The sequence below is a fragment of the Cricetulus griseus genome, chromosome 3 (assembly GCF_003668045.3).
Source record: "Cricetulus griseus strain 17A/GY chromosome 3, alternate assembly CriGri-PICRH-1.0, whole genome shotgun sequence".
Taxonomy (NCBI): domain Eukaryota; kingdom Metazoa; phylum Chordata; class Mammalia; order Rodentia; family Cricetidae; genus Cricetulus; species Cricetulus griseus.
In genome coordinates, this window is record NC_048596.1 from 235666792 (window position 1) to 235680743 (window position 13952).

A 13952-nucleotide genomic window follows, 5' to 3' on the forward strand; every position below is an offset into this window, starting at 1 on the left:
GAAAAATCTTACATTCTCTGCTCCTCCAAGGCATTAATTTTGGACACAACACACACACACACACACACACACACACACACACACACACACACACACACACACACACATTCTCTCTCTCTCTCTCTCTCTCTCTCTCTCTCCCTCTCTCTCTCTCCCTCTCTCTCCCTCTCTCTCTTATCTCTCTACCTCTCTCTCTTGCTCTCTGCATTTTAAGCAAAAGATAGCAAGAAACTGGGTTGGATTTTTAGATCCATATAAGTCATTCTCTGGCCTCTAGAATTTTTTATCCTATTTTATTTTTTTAATTTAAATTAGAAGCAAGATTGTTTTACATGTCAATCTCAGTCCCCTCTCCCTCCCCTCCTCCCCTTTCCCCCAACTAACACCCTACCTACCCTATACCCTTTCTGATCCCCAGGGAGGGTGGGCCTCTAGAATTTTTAGTTGCTCTATTTTGCTCAATATGGTGTTTTTCTCCTACCGTGTGGAATAAAACAGTTGTAATGAATGAGTAAATACACAATTTTATCACTCTCTTGAAAGTCATAATAGAACCTGAATATACTGACTGGCAGATAGTAAGTGCTCAATCAAAATGGAGAATGAAATTAAACCACATTGAACATCTATAAGCAACAGCCAGGGATGTTGGGTCAGTAGGCAATTTAAAGGTGTATTAGTAGCATGGATACCTATCATTTCTGATAAGTATGTGTCAAAGGGGGATTACAATCATGGGGCTGGAACTGAATATGTATCTACCAATCATTTATCTCTCTACCATCTGTCAATCTCTCTTCCTTCTATCCATCTATCACTAACACTATGCATAACAATATACATCCTGGCATAAACCAGGATGACTGGATCAAACTCTGAGTGCTGTAGTGAGTAGAAAGAAAAGACAGGAGATCCAATAAAAGGTGCAAGTCTGAGAACAAGTGCAGATATTAATCATTCAAAAAGCATGCCATTTGAAAATCTACCAAATGTATTTATAGAAAATGATCTGAAATATCACCAATAAAAGTAGATTGGAAGAAAACAGTCAGTAGCAGTGTGCCTTCAATTCAACTGCAAGGCATTGTTAAGAGGCATACTTACCCAAGGGATACGAATGTATCTGACAGTCCACAGGCCAGTCAACTGCCTGACATAGCTAAGGAAGTAAATGAGTCTAGTGGGGGCTGCACTGTCCTTAGTCTTCACCACTCCTTGGCTGAATGAAGTGATTAATTCCCCAGCAAAATGGAGAACCCTTGATACTTTTCCTATAAGCAATGTATCCTCTGAGCCCCAGCTTATGAAAGAGCATGACTGAGGTCTCACAACACAGAATCCATGGCCAAAGCAATAAATTCATTCATACATAGTTAAGCTTGTTAACTAACAGAAAACGTACACAATGTTAAAAAAAACTGTGTTATTACTTCTATCTCACACAAGACAACCATGAGGGTCAGAACTTGTATAATTTTCTCTTGGGATAGCTAAGTCATGTGAGGAACATGATGGGGAGAGCTGAGTGAGTGTAGGGTAAGTCCTGACCAAGAACACCACAAGCAGACCCAGATATCATGAGTCATGCAGGTATTTCTGTGCCAGAGAGTATGTACTTGTAGTGAGAGGAGCATTTATAGGCAAGTATATTCTAAAAAGTAGTGATGATCTCATGGGTCCACTTCGTAAACACACACACTGAAACAGAAATAAGATGTGTCATATACTGTACTTTGGCAAAGAACTTGATTTCTTGCTCGTACGGGAAATGTTCTCCTTTGCTTCTGCTGCCGCCATCTGTAGACACGAAGAGATTTTAGGTCCATGTTGAACTTCCATCATTTTAAGAAATTCGTCCAAAATGCATAGCTTAAAATGTCTTCCTAAATGTATATCATCCCACCAAAGTGTAAAGGCTAACTTCAGCAATGTGATGAAAAATACAAGTGCTTTAAAAAACAATTAGGTCCAAATTAGACAGTTACTATGCCCAACTCATACTGACAGTTATGAGCACAAATATGCCTTGGATGTGCTGGCTAGTGTTAACTGTCAACTCAACACAGCCAGGAGTCGCTGAGAAGGGAGTCTCAAATGAAGAATTACCTAGTTCAAGTTGGCCTGTGAGAGTACCTGTAGAGTACTGTTTTGGTAGTTAATTGATGTCAGAGGGCCCAGCCCACTTGGGTAGCCCATGTTCTAGGCAGGTGGTCCCGGCTGCATAGGAAAGCTAACTGAGCATAAGTTTGCCTACCAGCCAGAAAATACCATTTCCCATAGTTACTGCATATTTGGTTATGAAGTAAGTTTCCTTATTGTAGGCAATACTGTATAGATTAGCAAGTCTGCCTTCAAGTTCCTGCCTTGACCTCCCACAATGATTCTCTGTAGCCTGGAATTAAAAGTTCAAATGAACCCTTTCCTCACCTAAGTTGTTGGCCAGAGTATCTGTCACAATAATAGAAACAAAGCTAGAACATTGTATTATAGATATGTTCATAGAAGGGAGATCAAAATGCTACATCTTCTAGGGCTCATAGCAGTGAGAAAAGTGAATGCATAGTCATAGTTGGGTTTTATGCTGGTTTTTGATAGAGATGGGTATGAATGCTAAGGCTTACGCTTTGTTCTCATTTGTTTTCCCTCTCCACTGCCCTCCCCAATCCTCCTTGCCTGCTTCTTACAGGCCCATTTCATTGTTATTTTTCACTTTCATATCTAACAACTCTGAAGCTACAGGCCATTTGGGTCAGGAATGAGTAAGAGGAAAATGATGCTAATACTTAGCTGCAAAATTAGGATTCTGCAAAGGCACCCTGACCTATGTCAAAAAAGGAACTCCTACATGAGACAAAACCACTCCTGGTTTCCCCAAGGTTTAGAGAAAGACATAAGGTTAGGAATTGATTGGCCTTAGCTCATTAGCTTGGAAGACAGTCTCCATTACCTCCTTCATGCACACAGAAAAGGTCCATTCATGTATACACAGGGGAGGTAATAACAATCCCGAAAAAGTCTGCCAATATGCAGAACTTTGTATGAAAATAAAAGTTCAGAGTTGAACACAAGCATCCAGATTTTATGACTCAAACAGGCTTGTGCCAGAAAAAAAAAAAAAACTTTTGCAATTAGAAATAAGAATGATGATATATGCTATAGCAAATCTTAGGTACAAATTCAGGGTAATTTTCATGAAGGACATGATATTTTATGATATAAGAACAAGATATCTGGGTAGTTTTTTTTGTTTTGTTTGTTTGTTTTACACTTGAATTTTTCCCCTTGGTCCTGGGGAGAGAATAAAGAACCCAGAACATATTCATCAAGTGTCCTACCAGTGGGCAGCATCTCCAGCATTCTGACTTTTTTTTTATTTTGAGGCAGGTTCTCACAAAGTTACCTAGGCTTGCCTTGACCTCACTCTGCAGTCCAGGTTGGCCTTGAACTTGCAATCTTGCTGCCTCAGCCTCCCACGTAGCTGGTATTACAGGGCATGTTCCTCTAGTACCCTAGCTTGCAAGGGACTTTCTTGTGTAAAATATATCAAGATGGCTTTGTGCACAGCCAAATCACCAAATATCCTTTTTTCTTATATTAAACATGTTAACAAAATATGAACAGATTTGGAGGGAACAGAATCACACCAACAGCAATGAAATAAGAATGGAAATGAAGGAAGGAAATGTAGAGGGGCGATGCTAATATTTTTATTAGGGGTTCCCTGGCTTACAATTTTCTCTACCTTTGTAATGCAACGGCACAGAAACGCCCCTTGATGAAGCTCTCATCACCAAAGTATTCAAATTTTCAGTATTAAAATGCTGTTCAACAAATAAACAAAAAGTCCTGTTCTTATTGGAAGTATTCACCAGGAAGAAAATTTTCAAATGCATCTTTATGTTAAATACCAAGAAGTTCAAAATGTGAACAATCTTTATCCTGATCACCCCACTGCTAATGAGGTTTCATTCATGAAAAAAAAAAGCATTTTGTGCCAGAAGGGGATTACAAACTTATAATAGGGAAGTATTAGAAATAACCAAACTTCTGCCAGTATAAGAAATTCATGTACACTCACATAACACTATATGGATATTTTGAAGTTTTCAAATTCAACCCACCCTCCAGAAACTTGGTTACTGGCTGTTAAGTACTCCTTTGTCCTGAGATGGATGGCATGTGGACAACCTGACACTGCAAACACTAGGAATGGCAAGAGCTGGATGATGAGCACGAAGAGCACCTACATACCAAACTCCAGGATGTACTGATGAGCCTCGTCCACATATCGGATCAGTTGCTGCAGGAAACTATAGGCAAATCGCTTCTCGATGGATGGTGTGTCCAGATCCAGGTCCTTGAACCCTCTAAAACAACAAAAATAAACCCAGAAGTATGTATACATGTATATATGTGATCTCTCAGAAGATAAAATTTTACTTTAAAAACTACCCATAAAGTTGAAGGCAACATAATATTCTTATTGCTAAGGACAAAGGGGTTTACCTACAAGGAATATTTTGCAAAAATGGGTCATTCCAATACTATGTGTTAGAATGTTGCATTTATGCAAATAGGGTATGCTTCTTTTTTCTTCTGCTTGGAGATTTTGCTGAGATGACAGAAGGTGACTGAAAGAGGTTGTAAAAGGAATGAACACCTAAGGGCACTGCTGTCTCTGACATGAGCTGTGATGGTTAAACTGTTCACTTGCCACAACCCAGAGTCACCTACAAAATGAATCTCAATGGGGACTGTCTAGACCAGGTTGGCCTGTGGGCAAGTCTACAGGAGGACTGCCTGAGCTGCCCTAACTGATGTGGGAAAACTCAGCCTGAAAGTAGGTAGCATCATTTCATGTTTTAGGGTCCTGGGCTGTGCAAAGGGAGAGAAAGCTTGTTGAGCACTAATCATGTTTGCATTAATTTTTTTCTCAGCTCTGATAATGATGTGGCTAACAGCTTCAACCTCCTGCCATTGTGACTTCATGAAAGATGGACTGCCACCTACAATTGTGAGATCAAATAAACCCTTTCTCATCTAAGCTGTTTTTGGTCAGGTGCTCTGCCACAGCCACAGGAGGGAAGCTGGAATGTGTATTCTGAACACACTGTCCAGTGGCCCCATAGTTTAGTCAGGTCACTGAGCTCATTTTCAGTTAGAATCTCAATGAGCATTTGGAAAGAACACGAGATGGGTGTCCACTTGCCTGGATACAGCATAACCACTGATCTGCAGGAACTTGAAGATATCCTGGGCCTTCTCTCTGTCCTTGGCTTTCTCTTTGGCTGTCAGTGTGTCATAGGGCACCAGCAAGGGGTGGTTTCCTCCTCCTAAGAGAACAGAAAGACAAAAACACACCTTATACTCTGAGATGACACCCAGACTATCATACATAGGCCTTCTAACAGGCATTTCAAACCTGAAAATACATGTATTTGTAATATTGAGTGCTGGTTACATGTACTGCCACCTTAGAAGGAAAAAAAAAGCCAAGGGCATTCTTTATTCATATGGAGCCTAAATGTGAGGAGTAGCAAGAAACACTAAAGTAGGTATGACTGGAGAGATTTTAAGAAACGCTCCAGGGTTATGTTGCATTTTTCTGTCCCAAGGAGAGAAGAAAAGAAAAATGTTTTCAATAATGAAATCACGTGGCACCTTTGAGGTCACAGTATGCATATAAATACAACACACACACACACACACACACACACACACACACGAGAGAGAGAGAGAGAGAGAGAGCGGGGTTGGGGGAGAGAGAAACAGAAGGAGAGAGAGAAGTTAAAAGTTGATCGCTATTAACTATCTAATATTTGAAAAAGTAAAAACTTTCAACAGGTAGCTTCTAGCAAGAGCCTGGATATCCTATATGTTTAGAACTTGTACAAAGTAGGTATAATTTCTTTTTAAAAAATCATTAGAATCATCTATATATGAAGTACATACCCGTAATTCCAGCACCTGGAGGTGGAGGCAGGAGGATCAGGAATTAGAGGTTATTCTTAGCTATATATCAAGTTCAATGCCAACCTGGGCTACATGAGATTTTCTCTCAAAAACAAAATAAAAGAACTCATAGGGCAGAGTGAGGATACCACTAAATAGCAGTGTGATTCTGAAGAATCCACCCTACTCTTTCATCCCTCATTTCCCCACCACTGTCATGTAGGTATAGGTGCATTATCTGGGAAAAGGAGCCAGCTCCACAGAGAGCTGAGAGGATATGCAGGATGCTACCCAAAACATGCCAGTACTCACTCTGGCCTGTGAACTTGTTCAATATGGGAAGCAAGGAAAGGTCAACCCTTGTCTCCATGGCAGAGCACCACAGTGCAAAATATTGCAAGTGATGATGAAAGTGGAGAAGAAAGAAACAAGCCTAAATAAACCCTTGTCGCTGACTTTGGAGTGTCAGTACTACTCTCAGGACTTTAACTCCTCTGCTTCTATTCATTTGTGTTCCTTTTCTCTAGCTCATCATTAGCATGTTTGGGGCTTAACTCCAGGGCCTTGTGAGCTATATTCCCAGCCTTCACCCCTATTTCTCTTAATGATGCATATTTCTATTACAGTCTCTTACTTTCCCTTAACCTTCCACACACTCCTCAAGTGCACAGAACCAAACACCAAAAATAAATTTTTTCTTCAAGCTTTTCTAAAGTGGATACATCCACAAATAGATGCAATGATGGCAAAAGAAATCAGAATGGGCAGAAATGAAACTAAAGGTTCAATGCTCAATCACTGAATGCATCCAACTTTAACACACACATAAGTGCATGCACACACATAAACAAACGCATACAAATAACACATACAAACATTCACACCTACACATATACAAACACACATATAATACGTGCATAAACCAAGGCCCAAATGATAACAATGCATGAAACTCAGTGTAGAATGCATCGGCTTGAATAATATAGATAAGTAAATTATGAGAAGATTTCATTAGTGTTTTGGTACTTTTTAAAGAGGAGAAAGGGGACTGGAGAGATGACTCTGTGGTTAAAAGAACCCACTGCTCTTGCAGAGGAAGGCCTTGCTTCCCAACATATTCCTGGGAATCACTATCGTCCAGCTCAAGGTGATCTGATGCCCTCTTCTTGCCTCTGGGGGTACTGCATTCCCATATACACATAAACAATAGCCATGAATCAAAAAGCAGTTAAAAGAAAAGGGGGGAAAGAAGGCCAAGTTACTCAGGAGCCTGAGGCAAGAGGACTGTAGCCTCCTTGGGCTACACAGTAAGTTTACAGCCAGCCTCAATCTTAGGCAAACTGTCTCAAATGTAAACATAAAAAGATGGCTGAGGACATATGTTCCAGCAGAAGACGTGCCTAAGGCCTTGGCCTAGCATTCACAATGCTTGAGCTCAATACCCAATACTAAAAATAAAACTAGAGCAAGTGAGAAAAGAGGAAAAAAACAAGCATAAACGTGGCAATAATATGAGAAGTATAAATGACATAAAGTATAAGGAGGGCGAGGTAGGGCACAAAACGCTCCAGACTGGGGAAAGTTTACATAAACATAAAGTTCTGGTTAGCCTAAGGAATATAATAATTAATTCCTAAGTGTCCAGGACTTCGATGCTAATTCAGATACTTGGATAGTAGTATAAATCCAGATAGCTTTAAGATATAAAGAGGAAACAAACCCCCATTAAAATCCTAAAGCCCAAGAAATACATATTAACAGTAAGAAAATTACAGTTTCATGCTAGACTCTGGATTCAGGCATGTTTGAAACATTTTTGTACAATGAAGGTATGGTAAGGTTTTAAGCAAAAAAAGTGTACCGACTTTGTTGGATCCTATACTCCTGCAGTACAACTCTCAGGGTTTTTTAGCAGATGTCTCTAGGAAATACTACCTTTGGATTCCAGCTCCATTTTCTTTTTCTTGGCCCATATGTTGTGGTAGTTTTCAGCCATCATTTCTGCCATAGCCTACAATGCACCAAATATTGAAGAGTTAATTGACTCTTCCGGAAAAAAAAAAAAGGGCAGAGCTGTTTTCTGAGGTGGAACACACAGACATATATTAAAGGAACAGAGCAGAATATTAATTCTGAGGTGAGCCTAAAATGTAGTCAAACATGACACTCTCATTTGGAAATCCAATTCCATAGAAATTTAATGATTTGAGAAATTACACAGTAAATATCACCAAGCTGTGTGTCTGATGGGAATAGCCTTTGTTTTTTATTATGCTTAAATATGTTTTTGTTAATTCAACAATGAATCTTCAAAATATCTATGTATGTGGATAAAATATAGACATAAATACAAACTTGTGGTTTAACTCATGAAGTTTTACAAACCAACCTGTACCTGATTAAATAATAAGAAGAACATTATGGACAAAGATTTTACTTCAAGGTCATTCTTTGTCTAAACCCAATGGGGAGTCTTAAACCAGACATGATCTTTTCTTACACATTTTGAGGAAAAATTCTAATATTCTTGTGCTCTTTTAAAATTAAGATTACACTGTCACTTTAATTGGTTCCTATGTGAGCAAGAATGAAGAGTAAATCAAACATTTTAATAGCACATGAAGTTCATATTCATATCCTTAGTTCTCTTGAACTAACACTAATCATACCAAAATCAAGGTTCCATATTAACTTGCTAATGTAAGTTCTATGGAAATAAATTTTATCTTTCATTTAAATCAGTCATTTCAAAATACATTCCTTAGTGACACAGAGCAGACAGGGCTATGGATGAGACAGACAGAATATGATCAGTTTCCATAGATGAACAACATAAAATATGCAGACTTTAATAGATAGTTAGTAAACAGAATATTCATGATTATTTATTTATGCTTTTCTGTGCATTTTTATATTTATTATATCTTCATGTGTATGTGTCTGTAGGCACCTACAATGTGTGTGTGTGTGTGTGTGTGTGTGTGTGTGTGTGTGTGTGTGTGTGTGTGTGTCCATAGGTACCCATGTGTGTGTATCAAGTGTGTACATGTCTATAAGCACCCACAGTGTGTGTGTGTGTGTGTGTGTGTGTGTGTGTGTAGGCACCCACAATGTGTGTGTGTATATAGGCATACATGGTAACCAGAGAAGGTGCCACATCCTCTGGAGCTGGACACTTGTGAGCTGCTGACATTGCTGGGAATATACTCAATTACTCCGGAAAAAGTGGAGAGAGTGTTTTTCTACTGAGCAGTCTCTGCAGCCCCAAGGAAACAGTCTTTAAAAGTTGTACAGTAGCCACCTTTATTTTATCCTGAGTGGTGTTCACCAAGGCCCCCAGTGAAGCCTGAAACCTCAGCTAGTACCAGATCCTTAGTGCAGTATATATGTCTTCCCCTGCACACCCTGTCAGGCTGCCATGTTGCACCAGAGTTCATCTTTCCTACCATGTTCCATGCCTAAAAGGCTTCCTCTGCATCACTGAGCTTGCAGTCTGGAGCCATCATGAAGTAAAGTAAGGATAACTGAACGAAAGTGCTGTTCTACTTTGACAGTCAGTCTGATGACCTTGACAGCTGCTACACAATTAAACAAGGGTGAGTATGCAAAACATAAAAATGCTAAACAGAGGAAAGATTCATGTACAGGGTGGAGTGCAGAAGGATGATAGGTTCATCATGGAACTCAAAATGGGGCGTGGCAGCTGCTGAACATTTCAGACCACAGGGAGTAACAGAAATTACAAAGGGTGAAACCACAGATGAATTTACATTATCAAACTTTAGGGCACTAAAAGATCAAGTGAGTGATAACAATGAAAACTACAGACTGGTCATATAATGAAACAGTACTTGCTATAAACTGTACATGAAAGTGTTCAAGTTTACTTTTTATAACTGAGCTTTGGAGACTAATGTGAAAACCTGGATACTTACGTGCAGGTCTCGAGAGAGTGTAACATTGCTCATGTCAATAGCACGAGGGCTATACCCATGCGCAGCATCTATAGACACCTGGATTATTTGTTTAAAAAGAGAAAAAGAAGTACCTCATTAAAAAAACTGAAGAAAGAACCTTCAGAAATACGGTGCATGTATCAAACAATTTTTTTTCTACAGTAAAAGCAACAGGGTAACTTCAAGGATATATTAAATTAAATTTTAAGTGTCTCACAATCACTTACAATTAAATAATTAATCTTAACACCACAGGGATAGACCTCTTAAAAAGTTAATTATTAAGTTAGCAGTATGTGATGAATTCCACATCCTGCAACGTATCCCCAGCCAAGAGCCACTGTGGCCTTGAGCTTCCCATCAACCCTGGTTAGCTACAAAGAGCTGAAGAGCTCAACATTTACAAGCCTGTTTGGGGGTCAGTTGTAAGAATAGACAGGGGCCAACTCAGATTAAACAACTGTACCATGTAGTCTTTAATGGCTTGTAAGAAAATCTTCCCTGACCAGACTTGCCTAATTTCTAGTTTTGCTTTTAAAAAAATGGATGCAAATATTTATGCTGATAGCTATAGATTTCTGATGCTCTCAGCTTTGGTCTAAGACACACACACACACACACACATAGCCGAGAGACTACTATAGAAGAGAGGGCAGGACTGTAGGAATCAGAGGATGGGGCAGAGAACTGGGAAAGGCTGTCTTCTGGACCTGACTTGTCCATTGCACACATGAACTCTCAGCAGTTGCAGTTACCTGCACAAAGTCAGTCTCAGTCCACATCCCAGAATGGAGACAGTCAAACATGCATGGAATTTTCAAAGAATAAAAAGCTAGTATTTTACAAAAGAAAGGGAGGCTGGAGAGATGGCTCAGTGATTGCTTTTCCCACCACCCACATTATGGAATCAGGTGGTTCAGGATTGCCTGTCCCTCCAGCTCTCAGGGATCTGACACCCTTTTCAGTCCTCTGCAGACAGCTGTACTCACATGTGCATATGTATGCAGAGATACATACATAGAGACCACAAAAACAAACCACTAAAAGAATACATCTCCTTGTCAACTTCCACAGTTTCTCTGACATTCCATCCCTTATCTTAGTCTAACTTGTGAGGAAGACATAAACTCTGGGTCTTCTTGCATATCTTAGGTTCTCTTAAAATATTTCATCCTCACACGTATTCTTTATTAAAAATAGTACATGATGAGGAATAATGAAATTCAGATAATGAGCACATCAGTCATGAAAGAGGACATAAACATAAGGTATTCTTTAGTTTTAACTCTAACTTGATGTCTCTCTCTCTGACTCTTTCTGTGTGTGTGTGTGTGTGTGTGTGTGTGTGTGTGTGTGTGTGTGTGTGTGTGTGAACATGAGTGTGTTCAGTAAATGTATAAGAACATAACTGACAGTGCAAATGTAAAATCGAATGACTCCACAGGTTCAGACTAGCTATTCTCCTGTATATGAATGTAGAGAGGATCAAGCTGAGCACAAGAAAGCCAGCATGTCTGCCTCCTTTTATGCCTGCTCTTCACTGTGAGAGGTGATCTCTCTCTCAAGCTCCTGCCATGACTTCCACCGTGATGACCTGTTACCTGGAATTGTGAGCTACGTTAAGTCTTTCTCCCTTAAGTCCTTTTGTGTCGATGTATTTTATCTCAGTGACAGAAATAAAACTAGATAACCTTGCACAATCACCCATTCTTCATCCACCTAGCTGTCAATCCTAGTCATTGTTTGTGCAGGCAACTGATGATGTCTTGTTGTGTGACATCATGCTTGTATCTGACGAGATAAACTACAGAGTCCAAGCCAATTCATTTTCTGCTTTCAAAACTGCTCCCTATGCAATGGAGCTAACACTAGATACACAGCCCAGCTCAAAGACAGATGTGACTTAGGCAATGAACATCAGTCCCTCAGCACAGCGCTTTTAGCTCAAGAATATTGGCTAATGGCTGCCCCTAGAGCTGGTCCATTACTCTCACTATCTTTACCACAGTTCTGTGCAGTGAGCACAACCAGAATGTGGAAGTCATTGGGAGTCATGTCTCAGCTATCCAGTGAAAGCAACTACATTAATTATTGTCTCCTTGCTGTCCCCAGCACTCTTAAGCTCTTTAGCTCATTCAACAAAACTATTGTCTTACTGATGCGCCCTAGAATCCATGACAATCATATAATGGTTACTACTACTCTTACATTTTATGGCCATTTGTCTCAACCTTTTCTTTTTCTGTAATTTCATCTGACCCAGAACATGTGCTCTCTTAAAATCAGGAACATCATTGTTAACTGTGAACCTATTATCAAGGAATAATCCCGGGTAAAAGTTCATAACTTATCTCATTGCACCACCAGAATATCTCAGACAAATGATACTCCCTTTGTTTGCTCATTTTGAGACAGGGTCTTCCTCAATTCACTGTGTATCCAAGCATACCCTGGAACTCTTGATTCTCTCTATGCTCCTGCCTCCCAAATGCTGATATTTCAGGCATATACCTCCACATTGGCATTATATGGTTCTAGGAATTGAAATTAGGGCTTTGTAAAGGCTAAACAAGCACCCTAGCAATTAAGCTACACCCCAGGCCTAATTATTATTATTATTATTGCTATCATTATTAATATTTGTGATATGATCTTGCTATATTGCCAAGGCTGGCTTTGAACTTCTAGGCCTGAGTGAGATTCCTGGCTCAGTCTCTCTAGTAGCCAAGGCTAGCACTATGTTCAGTTTGAAATTATTATTAGAGATGGAGACATAGCTCAGTGGTAGGGTGCTTGAGTAGCATGCATGAGGCCTTGAGAACAATCCCCAGTATGGGCAAATGTGTGTGTGTGTGTGTGTGTGTGTGTGTGTGTGTGTGTGTGTGTGATATGTGTGTGTGTGAAAACATGTATCTATATATTAAACTATAAATATGTGGGTGGCATATATGTGTATGTGTGCGAAATGTATATATATATATATATATATTAAACTATAAATATATATGTGTGTGTAGGATATGTATATGTTATATATACACACATATATGGTATATGTAAAAATATGTGTATGTATCTATAAAGTAAACTATAAATATGTGTGTGATGTGTATGTATATATATTATATATACACATATATGCATTGTAAAAATGTATACATATACTAACCTATAAATATATGTGTGTTTAAATAACATAAATAATTCATTTGTCACTATGATTCTCACCTGGCTTGTCTGAGAAATTCGTCGAGTCCGGTTATAAAGAGCCATACTGTCTCCCTCCCGAGTTCTCTCAATTCTCCAACCCCAAGCCAGCATCGTTTTTAAAGATTCCTTGATGGGCCAGCGATAAATTTCTTTTTCCTAAAGGAAAAATAATTGAAGCATTAGTGGTATCATGAACCCAAAATGAAAATTCATTCAAAACTGATTATCACAGGTATTTATGAATAAAACAAAAATAAAAACATTCAAGGGACATATAAAAAGCTGAAGTGTCATCCAACTAAGACTCCTAAGGAAATAATCAACTCTCACAAGTTGTCCTCTGACCACATTTATGAGCATGTGTACAAACAAGCACCCATGTTCTCACACCCACACAAATACCTGTAAAACAAAAATTTCCCCAAACACAAAACCTTATAAATTTAATGAGAAAAACCTCTCACCTTTTCAGACAATAGTTTATATGGCTTCATTAGTGGCTGGACCTTAGAAGAGTCTGAAAATATTTCCCCATAAATCCATCCATTTGCCAACTAAAACAAACAATATGTTAAAATAGTTTTACATATATTAAATTTGTTGCATGTGTTTAGCAACTATTTGGTAAACTAACCCTCAAGTGGACTAAGAACATGATTAAGGTCCGCTGTTATTTTTGATGAGGCTGGGGTCTGAAGCCAAGGCTTTGTGTACAGTAGGAAAACTGTCTCCCACTGGACTACATCCCGGACACTTTTCACTTTTTATTTTGAGACAACATCTTGCTAAGTTGCTTTGAATGCACTCTGTGTCACAAGGCAGTTCTTAGAATTA

The 13952-nt window shown here is 39.1% G+C and overlaps 1 protein-coding gene across 1 annotated transcript in view; it reads right to left on the minus strand.

The window, feature by feature from the left end:
* The window catches only part of Ryr2 (ryanodine receptor 2), a 401257-nt gene that overhangs the window by 138485 nt on the left and 248820 nt on the right, over nt 1-13952 (minus strand). Inside the window, exons 55-61 of the mRNA XM_035441718.1 lie at nt 13583-13672; nt 13137-13274; nt 9888-9965; nt 7888-7963; nt 5210-5333; nt 4252-4367; nt 1733-1797 (exon numbers count right to left, since the gene is read on the minus strand). Coding sequence (XP_035297609.1) covers nt 1733-1797; nt 4252-4367; nt 5210-5333; nt 7888-7963; nt 9888-9965; nt 13137-13274; nt 13583-13672 — 687 coding nt within the window. The remainder of the gene's footprint in view (nt 1-1732; nt 1798-4251; nt 4368-5209; nt 5334-7887; nt 7964-9887; nt 9966-13136; nt 13275-13582; nt 13673-13952) is intronic.